The sequence below is a fragment of the Bos javanicus genome, chromosome 5 (assembly GCF_032452875.1).
Source record: "Bos javanicus breed banteng chromosome 5, ARS-OSU_banteng_1.0, whole genome shotgun sequence".
NCBI lineage: Eukaryota > Metazoa > Chordata > Mammalia > Artiodactyla > Bovidae > Bos > Bos javanicus.
The window spans coordinates 61,613,502-61,636,995 of NC_083872.1; the positions used below are offsets into that span (position 1 = coordinate 61,613,502).

Here is a 23,494-nt window from a genome sequence, read left to right on the forward strand (position 1 = left end):
AATTAAACAAAATAAAGATTCTGTCATTTATTGCAAGCTTGCTGAAGTCTCAGTGTCTTTCATTTAATTTTTCATAAGGAAGGTTATATGTAACAATGGCAACACTAATTAGATGTTCTAGACTTAGGTCTACAGGGCCATTATTTAATGATAATTCTTGGCTGATTAGCAGTTTCTGGCAAAATGAATGCTTACTGTGTACTCCCAAAGAGTTAGAACTTTGTGTTTATTAATTTTATTTTGAAATAATCACAGACTTACAGAAAAGTTTGAATAACACTGCAAAGAACTCTTGGGCTCTGGTATGTCCTTCAGCAGATTCACCATTTTGTAAACTCTGCCACATTTGCTTCATCATCTTCCCTCTCTCAGCTCACACACACAGATATACGTTTTTCTCCCCACTCTGAAGCATTGAGAATATATTAGGCTTCGGTCTTAGAACTGTCACCTTCCTACCTGGATGATGCTAGGCAGTTTTCTTTTTTGGGGGCAGTTTTCTTAACCACTTGTTGGAGTCTCATTTTTCTCTTCCATAGATAATATTTAACATTTAGAGTTATTGTGAAAATTGGAGAAAATGTATCAAAAGTGCCTGGTGGATGTAGGCACCCAATAAATTATAATGTTGTTAATATTGTCATTACAATCATTATTGTTACTATTACTTTAAGCATCATGTAAAATAAATTTAAAAATTGAAACAGTTCATATGGCTTTCTACTGAAGGCGTCCTAATTTAGTTATTGAAAACAACCTCTGCAGGCTTGTTGCTAGTGCTCTTTTTCTGTAGGAAACAGCCATTTAAGAAGTGAAAAATTAGACTTTCACACTATTTTCAAGTGATACCAAGCTTCTGTTTCATAAAGTTCCAGAGGCTAGAGTTAGTCATTCAAATATGTTAAGGACCTAGAAAAAAGAGAGGAAATTTCCTCCGTTTAACCGTTTGTACACTTGGTATAAACACCCTTTTGTGATGGTGATAAAAATGTTTGGTCATATTTTAACTTTCTATGAGTGTACTATTAGTTAGGTTTATTTCATTAGCCAGGCTTGGACATTTTTTAATATTTTGAACAGAGCAAATCTTTGTTTTTATCCCAGGATTTTTCAGGTTTCATTTGGGACCAAGATGGCAAATAAAACACCTTTAAAAACAAAGGACAGAAATATGCTACTGATTCAAGTGCCAAGGTTTCATCAAAGTTCTTGATTCTCTAGAACTCAATCCTTGACCCAGAAATGAGCAAGAGGTTACTGAGCCTGCAGAATTCCTCTTAAAACGTCCCTGCCCTAAAGTCATATTGAGAGAGAAAGCACACTCTCTGCATAGCTGCGTGTCTCTATTATTAGTCTACTGTGCTGTTCTTTATGAGTTTGGTATTCTGGTTTCCTTCCTGTCTGGAAGCTGTCCTAAGATTGGTGAAGGCCTTTAAGGTCAGTAATGCTAAGAGCAATGTTAGGTTCCCACTGTTAGTGAAGAAAAAGATAAAGAAGGGAAAAGAAGAGATCATTCACTGTAAGTTGGGAAAGGGAATCAACATCATTTGAATACTGCTGTGTGTTTGGTGCTGTACTTTATGCCTTAGAGACATTTTTTAATCATTGTAGATGATCCTGAGTCACTAACAAAAGTAAGCTGTGCTCAGTATACTTTGTATAAGAAAACTACATAAAATATTTAGAAAAGTGCTATCAAAATAGATTTAAAAAGTGGTGTTACATAAATAAGTTAGTTGCTTTTGAGGAGCCCTTCATTCCATGAAAATGATGGTTAACTGAGCTGTTGTTTAGTTTTAGTGTTGCCAATGATATAGGTAAGACAGTTTTTAGTTCCTAGCTTCTCATGATAAACTTATTTCAATATAATAACTTATTTTTATATCCAATTTCTATAAGGTCTGCCTCGAAGCATAAACACCGATACTTTATCAAAGGAAGCGGAGAGTGGGAAAAACCAGGATTTCTCCAACTTTGATGATTCTGGAAAAAGTAGTTTAGGTGACATGTTCTCACCTGTCAGAGATGGTAAGTCTGTTCAGATCAGAGGATCATGTTCTCTTGCTCTGGGGGCCATAACGTTTTTATTCTGGCTATAAGATGTGGATAATAGCTTCAGTCTCATGCTATTCATGACAGTTGCTGATTTTCTCAGTCCCTGAGGTGTTATCTTTCCCTTTGCCCTGAGATTTCAAATGCCATCTTTCTAAAATATATGCTAATAGTTTTCACATGGGAACCAAACAAATCGCTCTCAAGTTAGCCTTTTTAATTTCCACTGAAGTTTCTTCCAGGACATTCTGCCTCCACAGACATTCTTTTACTTGTATTTATTTCTAAGAAAGTCTGCCCCAAATCTTGGATATTTTGATAGGCAGAAAATATCTTCCTAACATAAAAAAAATGTTTCTTTGATTATTAGGAACTGGTATTAAGGGTTTTCATGGAGAAATATGGCCGGGGGTTAGATTGCCTCATCTTTTACACTAACTGTATGAAAGTACCCCCAACACACACACACACACACTCTTACTCACTCTCCATAGCTAGTAGGTGTTCACACACACACATACATACTCACCCACTCACTCGCTCTCTCCTCTCCCCACATCACTAGTAAGCATTGCCATTAAAAAGAAATAAGCCTAAAAAATGAAACAAAAAAACCTTTGCCAGTCTTTAAACAGAAACATTATGTATCATTGTTGTTTACTTTCTATGAACTACGCACATGGTTTGGCTGTACTTTTTTTGGTGCTAATGTTCATACTGTTTTCTTTAATGGGATAGTCTCACTACTAACAACAGTTTTATCAACAGTATGGGGTAAATTTCTAGAGGATAATTTGGCAGACATAAATATTCATACTTTTCGTCCTGTTAATTCCATTTCTATAAATTTACCTTAGAAGATATTCAGAGAAACCCTCAGAGATTTGTGTTTACGGTTTATTTATAATAATGAAAAACAGAAGTGAATCTAAATGTCAGCAGCATCAGTGTGTTTAATTTATTATGTCCACTCATGATCTTGAAGAGGAACTAAAAAGCCTCTTGATGAAAGTGAAAGAGGAGAGTGAAAAAGTTGGCTTAAAGCTCAACATTGAGAAAACGAAGATCATGGCATCTGGTCCCATCACTTCATGGGAAATAGATGGGGAAACAGTGTCAGACTTTATTTTTTGGGCTCCAAGATCACTGCAGATGGTGACTGCAGCCATGAAATTAAAAGACGCTTACTCCTTGGAAGGAAAGTTATGACCAACCTGGATAGCATACTGAAAAGCAGAGACATTACTTTGCCAACAAAGGTCCGTCTAGTCAAGGCTATGGTTTTTCCAGTGGTCATGTATGGATGTAAGAGTTGGACTTGAAGAAAGCTGAGCACCAAAGAATTGATGCTTTTGAACTGTGGTGTTGAAGTAGACTCTTGAGAGTCCCTTGGACTGCACGGAGATCCAAGAGTCCATTCTGAAGGAGATCAGTCCTGGGATTTCTTTGGAAGGAAAGATGCTAAAGCTGAAACTCCAGTACTTTGGCCACCTCATGCGAAGAGTTGACTCATTGGAAAAGACTCTGATGCTGGGAGGGATTGGGGGCAGGAGGAGAAGGGACGACAGAGGATGAGATGGCTGGATGGTATCACCGACTCAATGGACATGAGTTTGGGTGAATACGGGAGTCGGTGATGGACAGGGAGGCCTGGCGTGCTGCAATTCATGGGGTCGCAAAGAGTCGGACACGACTGAGCAACTGAACTGAACTGAACTGAACTCATGATCTTATAAAATTTAATTTTTTACTTTAAAATTGTCTTTCAAAATTTTCTTCAAGTGTCTTCTGCCTTACCCTGGCTTGAAAATGACTCCTTAAATTGCCCAAATTCCTACTTCTATCTAATAAAAGAGGAAGGATTCCTTTATTTCAAAATGACGAGAGGTCATACTACATAGTTGAGGGGTTCAGTTCAGTTCAATCGCTGAGTCGTGACTGACTCTTTGCGACCCCATGAATTGCAGCACGCCAGGCCTCCCTGTCCATCACCAACTCCTGGAGTTCACTCAGACTCACGTCCATCAAGTCAGTGATGCCATCCAGCCATCTCATCCTCTTGTCGTCCCCTTTTCCTCCTACCCCCAATTCCTCCCAGCATCAGAGTCTTTTCCAAGGAGTCAACTCTTCGCATGAGGTAGCCAAAGTATTGGAGTTTCAGCTTTAGCATCATTCCTTCCAAAGAAATCCCAGGGCTGATCTCCTTCAGAATGGACTGGTTGGATCTCCGTGCAGTCCAAGGGACTCTCAAGAGTCTTCTCCAATACCACAGTTCAAAAGCATCAATTCTTTGGCGCTCAGCCTTCTTCACAGTCCAACTCTCACATCCATACATGACTACAAGAAAAACCATAGCCTTGACTAGACGGACCTTTGTTGGCAAAGTAATGTCTCTACTTTTGAATATGCTATCTAGGTTGGTCATAACTTTCCTTCCAAGGAGTAAGTGTCTTTTAATTTCATGGCTACAGTCACCATTTGCAGTGATTTTGGAGCCCCCCAAAATAAAGTCTGATACTGTTTCCACTGTTTCCCCATCTATTTCCCATGAAGTGATGGGACCAGATGCCATGATCTTAGTTTTCTGAATGTTGAGTTTTAAGCCAATTTTTTCACTCTCCTCCTTCACGTTCATCAAGAGGCTTTTGAGTTCCTCTTCACTTTCTGCCATAAGGGTGGTGTCATCTGCATATCTGAGGTTATTGATATTTCTCCCGGCAATCTTGATTCCAGTTTGTGTTTCTTCCAGTCCAGCGTTTCTCATGATGTACTCTGCATAGAAGTTAAATAAGCAGGGTGACAGTATACAGCCTTGACGTACTCCTTTTCCTATTTGGAACCAGTCTGTTGTTCCATGTCCAGTTCTAATGTTGCTTCCTGACCTGCAGATTTCTCAAGAGGCAGGTCAGGTGTTCTGGTATTCCCGTCTCTTTCAGAATTTTCCACAGTCTGGTGTGATCCACACAGTCAAAGGCTTTGGCATAATCAATAAAGCATAAATAGATGTTTTTCTGGAACTCTCTTGCTTTTTCCATGATCCAGCGGATGTTGGCAATTTGATCTCTAGTTCCTCTGCCTTTTCTAAAACCAGCTTGAACATCAGGAAGTTTACGGTTCACGTATTGCTGAAGCATGGCTTGGAGAATTTTGAGCATTACTTTACTAGCGTGTGAGATGAGTGCAATTGTGTGGTAGTTTGAGCATTCTTTGGCATTGCCTTTCTTTGGGATTGGAATGAAAGCTGACCTTTTCCAGTTGTGTGGCCACTGCGGAGTTTTCCAAATTTGCTGGCATATTGAGTGCAGCACTTTTACAGCATCATCTTTCAGGATTTGAAATAGCTCCACTGGAATTCCATCACCTCCACTAGCTTTGTTCATAGTGATGCTTTCTAAGGCCCACTTGACTTCACATTCCAGGATGTCTGGCTTTAGGTCAGTGATCACACCATCGTGATTATCTGGTTCATGAAGATCTTTTTTGTACAGTTCTTCTGTGTATTCTTGCCACCTCTTCTTAATATCTTCTGCTTCTGTTAGGTCCATACCATTTCTGTCCTTTATCAAGCCCATCTTTGCATGAAATGTTCCCTTGGTATCTCTAATTTTCTTGAAGAGATCCCTAGTCTTTCCCATTCTGTTGTTTTCCTCTATTTCTTTGCATTGATCGCTGAGGAAGGCTTTCTTATCTCTTCTTGCTGTTCTTTGGAACTCTGCATTCAGATGCTTATATCTTTCCTTATCTCCTTTGCTTTTCACTTTTCTCCTTTTCACAGCTATTTGTAAGGGCTCCCCAGACAGCCATTTTGCTTTTTTGCATTTCTTTTCCATGGGGATGGTCTTGATCCCTGTCTCCTGTACACTGTCACGAACCTCATTCCATAGTTCTTCAGGCACTCTCTCTATCAGATCTAGGCCCTTAAATCTATTTCTCACTTCCACTGTATAATCATAAGGGATTTGATTTAGATCATACCTGAATGGTCTAGTGGTTTTCCCTACTTTCTTCAATTTAAGTCTGGATTTGGTAATAAGGAGTTCATGATCGGAGCCACAGTCAGCTCCTGGTCTTGTCTTTGTTGACTGTATAGAACTTCTCCATTTTTGGCTGCAAAGAATATAATCAATCTGATTTCAGTGTTGACCATCTGGTGATGTCCATGTGTAGAGTCTTCTCTTGTGTTGTTGGAAGAGGGTGTTTACTATGACCAGTGCATTTTCTTGGCAAAACTCTATTAGTCTTTGCCCTGCTTCATTGCTTATTACATGGCCAAATTTGCCTGTTACTCCAGGTGTTTCTTGACTTCCTACTTTTGCATTCCAGTCTCCTATAATGAAAAGGACATCTTTTTTTGGGTGGTAGTTCTAAAAGGTCTTGTAGGTCTTCATAGAACTGTTCAACTTCAGCTTCTTCAGCGTTACTGGTTGGGGCATAGACTTGGATTACTGTGATATTGAATGGTCTGCCTTGGAAACAAACAGAGATCATTCTGTCATTTTTGAGATTGCATCCAAGTACTACATTTCAGACTCTTTTGTTGACCATGATGGCTACTCCATTTCTTCTGAGGGATTCCTGCCTGCAGTAGTAGATATAATGGTCATCTGAGTTAAATTCACCCATGGAAAGATATGGGCAAAGATAGAAGTGGCTTGGGCTGGAGATCAGAAAGGTTTTGGAGTTTAGTACCCAATTGGGGAGCTTTGTTTATGAGAATCGCTGGAGTAATTTTTAATTTGAATTTAATTTTCTAATTAAAGGGGCTTTTTAGAAGTGTTTGAGTTATAAATAAAATCTTATTTAATGGTGTTTGATGGTAAAGTACAGGATATAAACTCCCTTTTAATTGCTTTTGCTGTTTAAAGAAGATATGATTAGAATTTGAGCCATATGCCCTTCCATTTATTAGAGTTTGATATTAATAAGAAAAAATGTGGATACTAAATATAGTACTGGTTTCACTGTCAAGAGGTTTGAATTTTAATCTCTAAGAGTCAATACTACTTAGGTAAAAGGCTTAATCTTTTTTCCTCAATTTCTTCATTTTTTAAATAATACTTTTGCTTTTATTAGGAAAAAACGAATAACTTCTAAAAATGTGTGTTGTATGATTACTAGATGTAATACACACATGCAGACAGAGATATGAATGAATGGAGATATGGATGAGAGTCCTACTCATGTGATAATCATGTATGATAATTCATTGACCATTTGAATTTCTGGTGAATTTTTAAATGACCTTTCCCCATTTTTATGTTAATCTATTAAAATTGAGATAAGCAGTTTTTGGTTGTTACTTGATAAATGAATAATGAAATATTCTTAAACATATTCTGTCATTGAAAAGATATTGATAAAACCTTATATTTTTAATTAACATTGTGTTGTTTGCAAAATATTTTTACATTATTTCAGTTGATCCTTAAAACAGTTTTCTGAGGTGGTCGGGACATTATCCTCATTATATAGGTACAGAAACTGAAGCATAATTGTATTAAAGTCTTGTCCAAGCTCCCAAAACTGTTACGTGGTACAGGTAGACCTGGATGACAGGTCTTTGGAACCTTCTCCAGTGCTTTTTCTAGTATACCTTGTTGTCTCATTAAATGACTCTATATCATAGAATTATCTTTTCATATTTGCTACTATGCATGAAGGTAAAAGAGTGAAAAGAGAATTTTTAGGAGTACTAGCTTTACCTTCATTTAGATTTTTCTTCATAAAATCATTAGTCTCTGAACTCTTTAGGGAACGGATGGGAAACCTCAATTGTTGTGGCTTCTTTTGCATTTTTTAAATTTTATTTTCTAATTTTATTATAGATGCTGTAGTTAGCAAAGGAGGTGATGAGTCCATCAGCAAAGGAGATGGTAAGAACTGTTGAGAAGTATTTTTTATCAATGTTAAAAGTGATTTTGTGTTATCTACGTCTGTGTAACAAATTACCCCAACATTTTGAAGCTTAAAAGAATATTTATATCATATAATTGTGGATTAAGAATCCAAGCATGGCTTAGCTGGATGCCTTTGGCATCAGGTATCTCATGATGCTTTAACTAGGGTGTCAACAGGACTACAGTCATCTCAGGGTATGACTGGGCAAGGATCTGCTTCCAAATTCATTCATGTGGCTGTTGGCTAAAGATACCAGTCCTTACTCATGTGGGCAGCTGACAGCATAGCAGCTGACTTCACTCAGAGCTGTTGTGAGATGGAGAGAGCACTCAGGATGGACGCTAAAGGACTTCCCTAGTGGTCCAGTGGTTAAGAATCTGCCTGCCAATGCAGGGGACAAAGGTTTGATCCCTGGTCCAAGAAGATTGCACATACCGCGGAGCATCTAAGCCCGTGCACCACAACTCCTGAAGCCCATGCCTTAGGGCCTATCTGTACGCCTCAACACGAGAAGCCACTGTGGTGAGAAGCACGTGTGCAGTAATGAAGACCCAGCACAGCCCAAAGTAGATAAATAAAATATTTTTTTAAAGATGGAAGCCACAGTATGTTTGAAGTGAGGTCCACTACTTTTGCTATGTGCTCTTTTTTGGAAGCAAGTTCCTAGGTCCAACCCACATTCTAAGGGAGGTGATTATATGAGGCTGTGGATCCTTGGGAGGAGGCAGGGATCTTGAGGAGCCATCTTAGAGACTGTTTACCAAGATCCACCACAGATACATACCAAACTGACAGTTTTATCAAACATTTTTATTGACTAAAACAGTCATCATGCTTTGCAGTTTTTGGCATATCTTCACATACAGTTTCTCTTTTATACCTCATCATTTAGGGCAGTGGATATCATCATTCATACTTATAGATCACTTAAACAGTCACAAACAGTTTTACAACTCTTACCCCAAAAACTCAAATGAAGTAAGGGGTAGACCTGACAAGTGAACTTGTCTTCTGAATCCAGATCCCATGTCTTCCTACTATATTAACATATCTATTATGTTAAGTGCTTTTCTTAAATATGCAAGACTGGGGGACAGTCCATGTAAGTGCTGGCTTTTTTCTTCTTTTTCAGGCCTTGACTTTCTACCACAGTTGAACTCAGTGTTTCCTCCAAGAAAAAATCCAGTAGTTTCAAGCACTTCAGTATTGCATTCTAGTCCTCTTAATGTCTTTATGGGGTCTCCTGGGAAAGAAGAAAATGAAAATCATGATCTGACAGCTGAATCTAAGAAAATGTATCTGGGAAAACAGGAATCTAAAGACTCCTTCAAGCAGGTATCTGCCTGTAAATGATATTGAACTCACTGCGTGTGTTTATTACTAGCAAGTATAATGCATCTCATCACTAGAAAGCAGGCAGCTGCCACTGGATATGTCCTAATTATTGACAGTGCTGTGCACTTACTAGGTGGAAAATATTCTTAAGTCTTGATGTCACATGCTAAAAACTGAAGAACACTTTTGAAATCTGTCTTTGGATATGTTGGAGGTAACAGCAGGTATAATCTTACACTGTTTTTTCCCTAAGACAAGATACTTGATTTAACTGTCTGTAAGAATATTTTATCCCTAAATTCTTTTAGAATGTATTTCCATTGCAGCACAAAGCACCAAGTTGGTGCTTTTAGCCTAAGTCTTAGAGCAAATTGACGGTGCTGAGAATGTGATTCATCATATTACCTTCTGCTGTAATCTAGTAGGATCTGTTGTTTAGTATGTCTATTTTCATATTTATCTTTTAGAATGGTATTGAAAAGATATTTAAGAAATATGAAAATCCTTTGACTTATTTTTCAAATATTCCTGACTAGTTATCACATGAGAGTTTGGGAATTTATTTTTTATTTACTTTTTGGCCTGTGATTGCCATCTTAAATGATATTCAACAGCAGATTCTTAGTAAATAAGCTTTTCCTTGTCATCATCAAAATCATCAAAATTGTTTTTGATTAGTAAAGTTAATTATTTTGCCATGGCCCTAGCAACATTTTCTTTTCTCCTTCAAGATTCCTTTCTGTTCTTCCTTTTTCTGACCCTATTTACTGGGGAATAATAGAGAAAAGTAGATACAAATTATATGGGTAATACGGATAAAACCAGAATTTTTTAACTTTTGTATTGGGGTATAGCTAATTAACAGTGTTGTGATAGTTTTAGGTGAACAGCTGTGCATATACGTGTATCCATTCTCGCCCAAACTCCCCTCCCATCCAGGCTGCCACATAACATTGAACAGAGTTCCATGTGCTTTACAGTAGGTCCTTTGGATAAAACCAGAATTTATATATTAATTATTTATTTTAAATGTGAAGTTTGCAAAGTTGATCTCCGGTGCTGAAACTGGAAATCTAAATGCCTCTCCATCATCTAACCAAACAAGAAGCCCTGAGAAATTTGAAAAGCCAGAAAAAGAAATTGAAGCCCAGTTAATAAATGAACCTCCAGGCAATGGATCCTCAACTCCAAGTAAGAACATAAACTTCTGATGTTTGAGTGTTAAGTTGAAAACTCCCATTATTTAACTTGTAAAGGATAAGTTGACAGTGATCACAGATGAAAAAGTTACAGGAATTTAAAATTTGTGACCCTAGTGCGTGCCTCTCTTACTGCTACTGCTAAGTCACTTCAGTCGTGTCTGACTCTGTGCAACCCCATATATGGTAGCTCACCAGGCTCCCCCGTCCCTGGGATTCTCCAGGCAAGAACATTGGAGTGGGTTGCCATTTCCTTCTCCAATGCGTGAAGATGAAAAGTGAAAGTGAAGTCGCTCAGTCGTGTCCGACTCTAGCGACACCATGGACTGACTGCATGCAGCCTACCAGGCTCCTCCGTCCATGGGATTTTCTAGGCAAAAGTACTGGAGTGGGGTGTCATTGCCTTCTCTGGACTCTCTTACTAGAAGACAATAAAACGAAAGGTTAAATTCAACCACATTAATTTGGTATTCTTTGGGTATGAATTTCATTTTCAATCCAATATGTAAGTGTCTTGTCTACTGTGGTACAGATAGGAATATAATATAGGGTCATTAACTACCTGAAAATGTCTTTTTCTTTTTCCATATTAAAGTTCTGTCTATATAGAGTTCATGGCAGAGACCCTAAAAACTTGGTCACATTTAAAGCAATATTAGGTTTAGCGATAGGAGTTATCTATACAAAAGAACTCTTTGTATAGAAGGAGCTCTTTTATATAGATACCTGTATTTTGAGGTTTCTGTGGATATATTGCATTAGCTTAAACTCTAGGGCTTTGCCTGAGAACTACTTTACTCCTATGTCCCTTCTGTTTGTTTCTAATAGTCTTGGTTTATCCAGCAGCTCGTCACATTCATTTTTTTGTAAGAGATAATGGTTCAGCGATCCTTTAAGACTTAATTCCTCTGTCAGATGTTATTACATTAGACAGTTGGCAATTTATATATATATATGAATGACTTATAGAAATGACATCATAGAAAGTTTCTAAGACTTGTGTTCCAGACAGTGAATTTTTCTAAATGTCATGGGAGCACTGGTTTTTTTTTTTTTTGGTGGGGAGGGGGTGTTGCCAGTTTTTCAGGCTTTCTCATGCTGAATCATATTTGATGTCTCTTAGTCCAAGCTGACTATTAATATTTTCTCAAATTTTTATTTCAGATCCAAAGATAGCATCCTCTGTCACTGCTGGAGTTGCTGGTTCACTATCAGAAAAAATCGTTGATACCATTGGAAATAGTCGGCCAAATGCACCGTTGTCATCTGTTCAGATCCGTTTTATTCAGAACATGATACAGGAAACTCTGGATGACTTTAGGTAATTGGGAAATTACTCTTTCTATCTAGACTTTGACTAGCTTTTATTGTTAGGTGTAAAACCGTACCTATGAGTAATGGTGGTGGTGACTACTTTAGCCTAGGTTCTAGGATCTGTAAAAACGTAGAAGACATGATGAGTTTTGTGACTCTTTAAGTGCCGAGTTTATTTTCTATCAGCTAGGGAAAGGCACGTTTCCCTGGGGCAGTTAACGGAGGACTTGAGAGTGTGGCAGCTAGCTGCCACTGTGAATTTTTTTATCATTAAAATGTGGACAGATTCTGATAGGCTCAAATGGGATTCCTACAGTATTTATAGACTGCCTGTTAACTATGCTATGTGCAGTAATATGGTAGAGAAAGACATTTTTAAAGGAATTCTGAATATTTTCAAATAGAATGTGTCAGAATATACCTGGTGGCTCAGACGGTAAAGAATCTGACCCCAGCACAGGAGACCCAGGTTCGATCCCTGGATCAGGAAGAACCCCTGGAGAAGGGAACGTCTACCCACTCCAGTGTTCTTGCCTAGAGAATTTCATGGCCAGAGGAGCCTGGTGGGCTACAGTTGATGGGATCACAGAGAGTTGGACTCAACTGAGCAACTAACACACACAGAGAACATTAACACAGAATTTTAAAAAGTTCTTGCCTGGATCTGTCCTTGTCTTCTCATTCTGAATTTTGAACATTGTAAGAATGTTCTAGAATGTTAGTTCCTTTTACGTGTCTTTTCAATATATTTTGAAAGCTCTTTTCAATTATCAGAATCTTTTTACTTTTTTTTTTCTCTTTCTGACCTTTACTTACTTAGTACTCTTGCTCAGATTTGGGATATCATGAGCAACAATGTTGGAGAAGATGTGCAGTTTTTGTTGTTACATGTTTCTTTTTAATGTTAAAAATGTTTTGAAAAAAAATTAAATGTTAAATATATTTCTAAAGAAAAATAATCAATTTGACTTTTTTAATTAATTAATTAATTAATTTAAATGGGAGGATAATTACTTTACACTATCATGGTAGTTTTTGCCATACATGATTCCTGGAGAAGGAAATGGCAACCCAGTCTAGTACTCTTGCCTAGAGAATTCCGTGGACAGAGGAGCCTGGTGGGCTGCTGTCCGTGGGGTCACACAGAGTCAGACACAACTGAAGCGACTTAGCATAGATGCATACATTGGAGACAACCCACTCCAGTATTCTTGCCTGGAGAATCCCAGGGATCCCAGGGGCTGCCTCGTGGGCTGCCGTCTATGGGGTCACACAGAGTCAGACATAACTGAAGTGACAGCAGCAGCAGCAGCAACATGAATCAGCCACGGGTGCACATGTGTCCCCCCATCCTGAACCCTCCTCCCACCTTCCTCCCTACTCCATCCCTCTGGGTTGTCCCAGATCACTGGCTTTGAGTACCCTGCTTCATGCATCAAACTTGCACTGGTCATCTATTTTACATATGGTACTATACATGTTTCAATGGTTTTCTCTCAAATCATCCCATCCTCGCCTTCTCCCACATAGTCCAAAAGTCTGTTCTTTATATCTGTGTCTCTTTTGCTATCTTGCATATAGGGTCATCGTTACAGTCTTTCTAAATTCCACATATATGTGTTAATATACTGTATTGGTGTTTCTCTTTCTTCACTCTGTATAATAGGCTCCAGTTTCATCCACCTCATCAGAATGGACTTAAATGTGTTCCTTTTTATAGCTGAGTAATATTCCATTGTGTATATGTACCACAGCTTCCTTATCCTTTCATCTGCTGATGGACATCTAGGTTGCTTCCATGTCCAGGCTATTGTAAACAGTGCTGCGATGAACATTGGGGTACATGTGTCTCTTTCAATTCTGGTTTCCTCGTTGTGTATGCCTAGCAGTGGGATTGCTGGGTCGTATGGCAGTTCTGTTTCCAGTTTTTTTAAGGAAATCTCCACATTGTTCCCCATAGTGGCTGTACTAATTTGCATTCCCACCAACAGTGTAAGAGGGTTCCCTTTTCTCCACACCCTCTCCAATATTTATTGTTTGTAGACTTTGATAGCAGCCATTCTGACCGGCGTGAGATGATACCTCATTGTGGTTTTGATTTACATTTCCGTGATAATGAATGATGTTGAGCATCTTTTCATGTGTTTATTAGCCATCTGTACGTCTTCTTTGGAGAAATGTCTATTTAGTTCTTTTGCCCACTTTTTGATTGGGTTGTTCATTTTCTTGTATCATTTTGACATTTATAATGTGCCTCGTATGTATTGGTACTGAGGATACAAAAACAGGTGATCTGCCCACAAAGACATTATAGTTTAATTAAGACAGGTATAGTGTGTCCTGCTGTGATGTGTGTTTCTTTGATGTGAAGTAACTCATTTGTAAATAGGGCAGCGATGATAGTATGATGAGGAAGTTTTCTTGGTTTGTGTAACAGCTGTCAAAACAAAGAACATAAACACAGGTAAAGGCTGCAAGCCACCTGTCTATGTCCATCTCTTTCTCTTCCCTTCCTCTTAACTTGATTTGGCTATGTGCTGTGTGTTAGGAAGTGCTTATTTTTGTGATTTTTTTCCTCATCTTTGGGCATTTTATTTTTGCCTTCATGCTTGAGAGCCCCAGTCCTTTCTCTTATCTTCTTTCCCCTTTTATCAAGTAACCCTCACTTTTTTTTAGGGTAAAATCTTTGATTATTCAATATTTAAGCTGTGCTAGTATTTTTATTAGGATTTAATTGTTTCTGTTAGCACTCTGGTTGCAAAGTTTGTATAGATTTTGAGTGATCTTCCAGAGTTCTTTTCCTTTAAATTGTGTTCTTTTCTTTTCTTTTTTTTTTTTTCAGTGTTATGGTAAGAATACTTGCTATGAGATCTACTCTCTTGGAACTTCAAGTGTATAGCATAATGGTATTAACTGTAGACACAGTGTTGCACAGCAGGCCTCTTGAACTTACTCATTTTGTGAAACTGAAATTTTCTGTTCCTCAATTAGCATCTCTCTGTTTCCCCTTCTCCCCAGCCCCAACACCCATCATCCTGTTCCTTGCTTCCATGAGTTTTATTCGATATCTCATGACTATTTTATTAGACATCTCATGCACACGGGATTATGCAGTATTTGTGTTTCTGTGTCTGGCTTATTTCACTTAGCATTGTGTCCTCCAGGTTCATGCGTGTTGTCACATGTCACAATTTCTTTCTGTTTTAAGGCTGAATAATATTCTGTTATATGCACATACCACATTTAAAAAAATCTGGTCCTATTATTTTCCATACATAGTTTTTAAAAATATGAGCTATTTCAGGAATGTGTCTGTGGGGAAAAAAATAGCAGAATTGTCTGGGTACAGCTGTAATATAATGTGGAACAAAACAGTTGTTGAAAACACAGAAAGGGAGCAGTTACATTGGGGCAAATTTAGAAAGAAATCACTGTCCTGCCTTCAGCTTTCAGCTTGCGTTGTGTGCCTGTACCTAGGGAGTGAGGGCGGCTAGGGGCCCCTCTCCACTCTTCTTCCCCTCCGCCACCCACAGGCAGCCTCTGCTTAGAAACCTGGTGAGGACCCGGAATGACTCAGAGGATTTCTGTAAATTCAGCTGCTCTTACTTCAGCCTTTAGTAGGTCTTGCCAGCCAGACCTTACTTAGAACAAGCTACAGATGGGGCTGTCTGCTAGCTGTTCCCCCTCAGCCTGGAGGCTGCCTTTTCCGTGAGGGCCTTCATGCTTCAGGGGTTCTCCTCTGCTGCCCTAAGTCTTCACCAGGCTCTGTGCATCTGTGCCCCAGGGGCACTCTCTCTGAGCCCTCCTGCTTTGCCCCTAATTTTTACAGAGCATTCAGTGAAGGCCTATGGTGAAAAGTTGTTGAGTGAATGGAGACTTTACATTTGGCTGGGATTCCCTTGGGATTCTAAGCTTGTGGCAGTCTTCACTTGGCCTTTAAAAATCTAGAGAAGTTTCATCTAGTTCTCTTTACCCTGTCAGTGGCAGCTTTCTTTACACACTGCTCTTGTCAAGGATGAAAACAATTGTGGGTCTCTCTTCTTCTGGAGGGACTCACCATTTTCTGGATTTAAATTCACTTAGATTTCTTTGTACTCAAAGTTGAATTTATTTTGAAATGTGTGATTTTATAGGTTATCTGGCTTGTGCTCATTATTAGAGTTGGAGAGCTTACATCCTAAGCAGAAGCCTGCAGGTTTACTTCTGTTGTCTTTCAAGATTTAAGTTTCCTCTAGCAAGCAAATCACTTCCTGGGTTTTTAGTTTGTTTCTGGTTTTTTGTCTTGGTGGGTTCTGAGCTTTAAACCTCCAATTCTAAAGCATCACAAGGCCTCCCAGATCCTTTTCTCCTCTTTAGCGGCCACTTTATGTTTGGTTTCCTGCCATCTAACTTCAGTACAGGCACAGCTTAGGAGTCAAAGATGTCTTGAGGGGAGACTGCACAGTTTCAGGTTTATTTTCTACTGATACCCCCTTCCCAGAAACCTTGCAGCTCTGGCTGCCTTGGGAGTTCTGAATTCTAATACTCCCCAACCCAGTGAGACTGTCTCAGACTCTGGGCCACTGCTTTCCTCCCCATCTCTTTTCCGAGTACTGTGGAATCAGCTCACCCCCCAGAGGTGAACAGAGGTAGTTGTGAAGCTTACCTAGTAGATCCCCTTGTTTACAAGACTGTAAAGCTACCAGCCCTGGTTACCTTAGTGGTTCTATGATGCCTTCACTTCTTGTTTTTGTTACTTTGTGTTTTCAATACAGCATTTGTCATAGTTAAAAACAGAAGAGAAACTTTTTAAAAAGTACTTGTAATTGTTGCGATAGAAAAAATAAGATTCTTGGGAGGATATCTAAGGATGGTAAAGATCTGTATAGAAAAACATTTAAAAATGTATTCAGTTCAGTTCAGTTGCTCAGTCATGTCCGACTCTTTGCGACACCATGAATTGCAGCACGCCAGGTCTCCCTGTCCATCACCAACTCCCTGAGTTCACTCAGACTCACGTCCGTCAAGTCAGTGATGCCATCCAGCCATCTCATCCTCTGTCGTCCCCTTCTCCTCCTGCCCCCAATTCCTCCCAGCATCAGAGTCTTTTCCAGTGAGTCAACTCTTCGCATGAGGTGGCCAAAGTACTGGAATTTCAGCTTTAGCATCATTCCTTCTAAAGAACACCCAGGGCTGATCTCCTTTAGAATGGACTGGTTGGATCTTCTTGCAGTCCAAGGGACTCTCAAGAGTCTTCTCCAACACCACAGTTCAAAAGCATCAATTCTTCGACGCTCAGCTTTCTTCACAGTCCAACTCTCACATCCATACATGACCACAGGAAAAACCATACCTTGACTAGACGGACCTTTGTTGGCAAAGTAATGTCTCTGCTTTTGAATATGCTATCTAGGTTGGTCATAACTTTCCTTCCAAGGAGTAAGCATCTTTTAATTTCATGGCTGCAGTCACCATCTGTAGTGATTTTGGAGCCCAGAAAAATAAAGTCTGACACTGTTTCCCCATCTATTTCCCATGAAGTGATGGGAGCAGATGCCATGATCTTTGTTTTCTGAATGTTGAGCTTTAAGCCAACTTTTTCACTCTCCTCTTTCACTTTCATCAAGAGGCTTTTTAGTTCCTCTTCACTTTCTGCCATAAGGGTGGTGTCATCAGAATACCTGAGGTTATTGATATTTCTCCCGGCAATCTTGATTCCAGCTTGTGCTTCTTCCAGCCCAGCGTTTCTCATAATGTACTCTGCATATAAGTTAAATAAGCAGGGTGACAATATACAGCCTTGACGTACTCCTTTTCCTATTTGGAATCAGTCTGTTGTTCCATGTCCAGTTCTAACTGTTGCTTCCTGTCCTGCATATAGGTTTCTCAAGAGGCAGGTCAGGTGGTCTGTTATTCCCATCTCTTTCAGACTTTTCCACAGTCTGTTGTGATCCACACAGCCAAAGGCTTTGGCATAGTCAATAAAGCAGAAGTAGATGTTTTTCTGGAACTCTCTTGCTTTTTCGATGATCCAGCAGATGTTGGCAATTTTATCTCTAGTTCCTCTGCCTTTTCTAAAACCAGCTTGAACATCAGGAAGTTCACGGTTCACGTATTGCTGAAGCCTGGCTTGGAGAATTTTGAGCATTACTTTACTAACATGTGAGATGAGTGCAATTGTGCAGTAGTTTGAGCATTCTTTGGCATTGCCTTTCTTTGGGATTGGAATGAAAACTGACCTTTTCCAGTGTGTGGCTACTGTGGAGTTTTCCAAATTTGCTGGCATATTGAGTGTAGGACTTTCACAGCATCATCTTTCAGGATTTGAAATAGCTCAACTGGAATGCCATCAGCTCCACTAGCTTTGTTCGTAGAGATGCTTTCTAAGGCCCACTTCACTTCACCTTCCAGGATGTCTGGCTCTAGATGAGTGATCATACCATTGTGATTATCTTGGTCATGAAGATCTTTATTGTACAATTCTTCTGTGTATTCTTGCCACATCTTCTTAATATCTTCTGCTTCTGTTAGATTCATACCATTTCTGTCCTTTATCAAGCCCATCTTTGTATGAAATGTTCCCTTGGTATCTCTAATTTTCTTGAAGAGATCTCTAGTCTTTCCCATTCTGTTGTTTTCCTCTATTTCTTCGCATTGACTGCTGAGGAAGGCTTTTATCTCTTCTTGCTATTCTTTGGAAGTCTGCATTCAGATGCTTATATCTTTCTTTATCTCCTTTGCTTTTCGCTTTTCTCCTTTTCACAGCTATTTGTAAGGGCTCCCCAGACAGCCATTTTGCTTTTTTGCATTTCTTTTCCATGGGGATGGTCTTGATCCCTGTCTCCTGTACAGTGTCACGAAACTCATTCCATAATTCATCAGGCACTCTGTCTATCAGATCTAGTCCCTTAAATCTATCTCTCACTTCCACTGTATAATCATAAAGGATTTGATTTAGGTCATACCTGAATGGTGTAGTGGTTTTCCCTACTTTCTTCAATTTAAGTCTGAATATGGCAATAAGGAGCTCATGATCGGAGGCACAGTCAGCTCCCGGTCTTGTTTTTGCTATGTAGAGCTTCTCCATCTTTGGCTGCAAAGAATATAATCAATCTGATTTCAGTGTTGACCATCTGGTGATGTCCATGTGTAGAGTCTTCTCTTGTGTTGTTGGAAGATGGTGTTTGCTATGACCAGTGCATTTTCTTGGCAAAACTCTATTAGTCTTTGCCCTGCTTCATTGCTTATTACATGGCCAAACTTGCCTGTTACTCCAGGTGTTTCTTGACTTCCTACTTTTGCATTCCAGTCCCCTATAATGAAAAGGACATCTTTTTTGGGTGTTAGTTCCAAAAAGTCTTGTAGGTCTTCATAGAACTGTTCAACTTCAGCTTCTTCAGCGTTACTGGTTGGGGCATAGACTTGGATTACCGTGATATTGAATGGATTGTCTTGGAAACAAACAGAGATCATTCTGTCGTTTTTGAGATTGCATCCAAGTACTACATTTCGGACTCTTTTGTTGACCATGATGGCTACTCCATTATTTAACTCAAAAATGTATTAGAAAGCACTAACAAATACATGGGAAGATACTGTGAAGCTATCAGTTCTTTTAAATTGGTCTACAAGGTTGAGTACAATTCCAATCAAATACCAGCTGGGTTTTTTGGAAGAAGATGATAATTCCAAAATGTATATGAAAAATGGAAGATCTGGAAATAACCAAGGCACCAGAGAAGAATAAGGTTGAAGGGGACTAGTTTGTCAGATAGATAAGCTATAATTAAAACAGTGTAGCATTAGCACAGAGTGGACAGATTTTTCAAAGCAATCAAATGTATCCCAAAGAAGCATATATGTATCCCATATATACATATATGTGGAAATGTGATATATCACAGAGGAAATGTATAGATCCCTGTTCCATTTATTTAAAAAATCAGTTCCATACAGAGTAAAAGTTTAAATAGAAATGGAAAAAGTTTAGGCATTGTAGAAGAATTTATATATGATTTCGGGTTTAGAAAGTTACTTAAATATAAGAGGGTACACTACCTATAAAAATAGATTGGTAAATTTACATTAATATTAGGTTAGTAAATTTGAGAATGTCAGTAGGAAGTGTTCATCCAGGACACCATTAATAAAATGAAAAGACAAAAGGTATCTGCTGTTAAGTCACTTCAATCGTGTCCGACTCTGTGTGACCCCATAGACTGCAGCCCACCAGGCTCCCCCATCCCTGGGATTCTCCAGGCAAGAACACTGGAGTGGGTTGCTATTTCCTTCTCCAGTGCATGAAAGTGAAAAGTGAAAGTGAAGTCGCTCAGCCGTGTCCGACTCTTAGCGACCCCATGGACTGCAGCCTTCCAGGCTCCTCCATCCATGGGATTTTCCAGGCAAGAGTACTGGAGTGGGGTGCCATTGCCTTCTCTGAAGGATATCTGCAGTACTCATATAACCAATAGAGGATCAGATTATATAAAGAACTGTTATGAATAATTTCTTTTAAAAAGACATTGAATAGAACAATAGTTTAAAGACACAGACAAGCATTTCACTGAAGAATAGTATGAACATAAGGAAAGTTGCTCAACCCTGAAAATTAACCAGAGAACTGAAAATGCAATTGGTTACCATTTCACACCCAGTATATGGAAACACATTTGTAAAAAGTCTGGCAACACCAAGTCTTGGTGTGGATGTAGAGCTAGAGGAACTCTTTATTCTGATGATGAGCATGTCCATTAATACTACCACTTCGTAAAATAATTTCTATTATTTTGTAAGTTTGAACACTGTACCTTTCGATCATACCTGTGACTCAACACATCTTGGATATATTATCTACAGAAATTGGCACATGTGGGTTGGAAGACATATACATTATTGTTTATAGCAACATTTTAATAATAAACACTTAAAAACAGTTCAATTTGACAGAAGAATATACACTAGTACAGATCAATGAATTATAGATAAATAGAATATGACCTTGAAAGCATGATACTGGATTATTTTTAACTGTACACTAAAGGCTACATAGGATATGGTACCCTTTTTATAATGCTCAAAAGTAAGCATAACAAAAATACATTGACTACAGATTCTATGTTATGTAAAAATATATAAATACATATATATATATATATATATATTTTAAAAAACATATCTTTGCTCAAACAAATTTGAGAGAGTAGTGACTTCTTTCTTGGACTTCTCTCAAGAGTTAAGTGAGGAGCACCACAGGAATCTTCTGTGATTTTCTTTATGTTCTAGCCCATAATTTCTGTGGCAGGTGACACACAGATATTCCTTTTATTATTTCATAACTTTTATGCCTTCTCTTTCTTTTTGGCCATGCCACATGGCTTGTGGGATCTTAGTTCCCCAACCAGGGATTGAACCCTAGCCATGGACGTGAAAGCCCAGAGTCCTGACCACTGGGCCACCTTGGAATTCCCACTCATGGTTTTGCAGGCATGACTTAATTGCGTTTTATTGAATAAACCTCTGTTATAAATAGGCTCTTTGCTTTCTGCTGGAAGTTTTTTTTTTTTTTTTTTAATAGCTTAAATATTGGTAATAGTTAAACATTGTAACCTAGAGCATTGTCTGTATTTCCTTGTAATATAAACCTGTGTCTTTCCTTAATGATGATTTCTGTATTAAGGAATGTAGTGTAATGAGAGTTCCGGAGGTAGACAGCCGGGTTTATATCCTAGCTCGAACATATACTAGTTGTGTGACTTTGGTTGAGTTACAACTTCTCTGTGACTCAGCTACATGGGTAAAATAGAGGTAGTAATTCTACCTAGTTGTTAAGATTAAATGAGTTCTTACATCTGAAGTACAAGACATAGAGCCTAGCACATAGTAAATAAATACTAGGTGCAGTGGCATTTTTACTGTTATTATAATAATTGTTAATAGTAATGTGAAATAATAAGAGTATAGTCATTTTCTTGAGTGATTCTAGAATTGGTAAAACTGTTCTAATTCTAATAAATATTATATGTTCTCCCCTAGAGAAGCATGCCATAGGGACATTGTGAATTTACAAGTGGAGATGATTAAACAGTTTCATATGCAACTGGTATGTATTGACATGTTTTATTGTAAGTGAGCATAGCAGTGGATCTAAAAAGTCCATGAAAGGGTGACGTATTCTTACTTAGTTATATCTAATTGCTAAGAAATAAAAGAGTGTTTTAGAAATTTAGTAAATAAAATAGATTTTAACTAGTCACCCTTCTTTATAACCTATGATAGTTAAGGCTACTTTTTCACAGCTATTTTTTTTTTTTTTGGCAGTAAGTAAGCAAAAACCTTTCCAAATGTGGAAATATAAGCTTTCCAAATATGTAAATTTTACCAGTGCTCTTTCATTTATATTAGCAAAGTAGTAAGGGTGGTTAAATTGAAAAAAAAAATTACTCAGTTAATTGAACATGAGAAAAATGATAGCTGAAAATGCGTAAAGCAGTGTCAAATAAATGTGAAATGCCAGTAATTAAAAAAATTTTTTTTCCCCTTTTCTAGAATGAAATGCACTCTTTGTTGGAAAGATACTCAGTGAATGAAGGTTTAGTGGCAGAAATTGAAAGACTACGAGAAGAAAACAAAAGACTGCGGGCACACTTTTGAAATTTCAGTGAATACTTCGATGTTTTGTAATTTGGGAAGGTTCTGACACACAGAACTACATGAAATCAGTATTGTTTTCATAACCTCTGGGAGAAAAAATTTTTTTCAGTAAAAGGGTGATGGGATTTTATACCAATCACTATTTCATCTTTTCTGTCAAATATATTTATATTTTTATATTAAAAACTGTACACTATGTCATCTGCCTGAGAGGAAAGCCAGCAGAATCTTTATTTTATGAAAGCTTTAGCTATACACTAAGTGCCCTTTTTCATGAAAAAATTGTGCAAAAAAATAGGTTATGTATGTTTTTTAATCATCCTTTCTAAACATAATATTTTTGGTTGACAGTTGCCTTCCAAATTTTTTTGGATGTTTAATGATTAAAGAGTTTGATATACCTTCTATTTTTATGGAGAACATAAGTTTAATTGGTGTTTTGTGTTTCTAAGCAATTGACTAATAAAACACAAAGTTGGTTAGTAATTATTTTGTTAACTTGGTGAAGTCAAGTATAACTATTATTTATTACTTGTACATTTGATAAGAAAATTTTCAGATTTTGAATTGCACAGATCACATTATATCTATTGCATTACTTTTCTATACTTCTAACTGGTTTCTACTCTGGTTGATATTTTTTGTAGTTAACTTTACCTATGAAAACTTTTAAGGGTTTATAAGACTCAACCAGAACTGCATATCTGGTGATTATCTCATTAATTAACAGCATAAAATTTATACTATAATGTTTCAGTCAATATAATTCCACTTAATAATTAGTGAAAATTTCATATTATCCTAAGTATTACAGTATTAGTCCATTTTTTTCTTCTCCTAAATGAGGTGTGGTTTATTTTGTTCTGTGGTTTATATCATTAACTTTCTTTAATTCTTTTTTGTGCTGTGTGTAATATTTTTATATTATTGACCCACTATAAAATAAATAAAAATTAAAAAAAAAAACAGTAAGGTTAATTGTCAAAAGAATATACACCTCTTTGACAATATGTGAATATTGCATGGTGTGATCTACATTTTTAGTGGTATAAGATTAAGAGGGCAGC

The 23,494-nt window shown here is 37.9% G+C and overlaps 1 protein-coding gene across 2 annotated transcripts in view; it reads left to right on the plus strand.

Moving 5' to 3' along the window:
* Positions 1-22,934, plus strand: part of NEDD1 (NEDD1 gamma-tubulin ring complex targeting factor) — a 51,646-nt gene extending 28,712 nt beyond the window's left edge. For both annotated transcript variants that reach the window (XM_061416990.1, XM_061416989.1), the window contains exons 9-15: positions 1,900-2,028; positions 7,878-7,925; positions 9,083-9,285; positions 10,323-10,476; positions 11,649-11,805; positions 21,810-21,876; positions 22,323-22,934. In XM_061416990.1, the coding sequence (XP_061272974.1) occupies positions 1,900-2,028; positions 7,878-7,925; positions 9,083-9,285; positions 10,323-10,476; positions 11,649-11,805; positions 21,810-21,876; positions 22,323-22,427 (863 nt within the window). In that variant the 3' untranslated portion in view covers positions 22,428-22,934. The remainder of the gene's footprint in view (positions 1-1,899; positions 2,029-7,877; positions 7,926-9,082; positions 9,286-10,322; positions 10,477-11,648; positions 11,806-21,809; positions 21,877-22,322) is intronic.
* Positions 22,935-23,494: the final 560 nt, after the last annotated feature.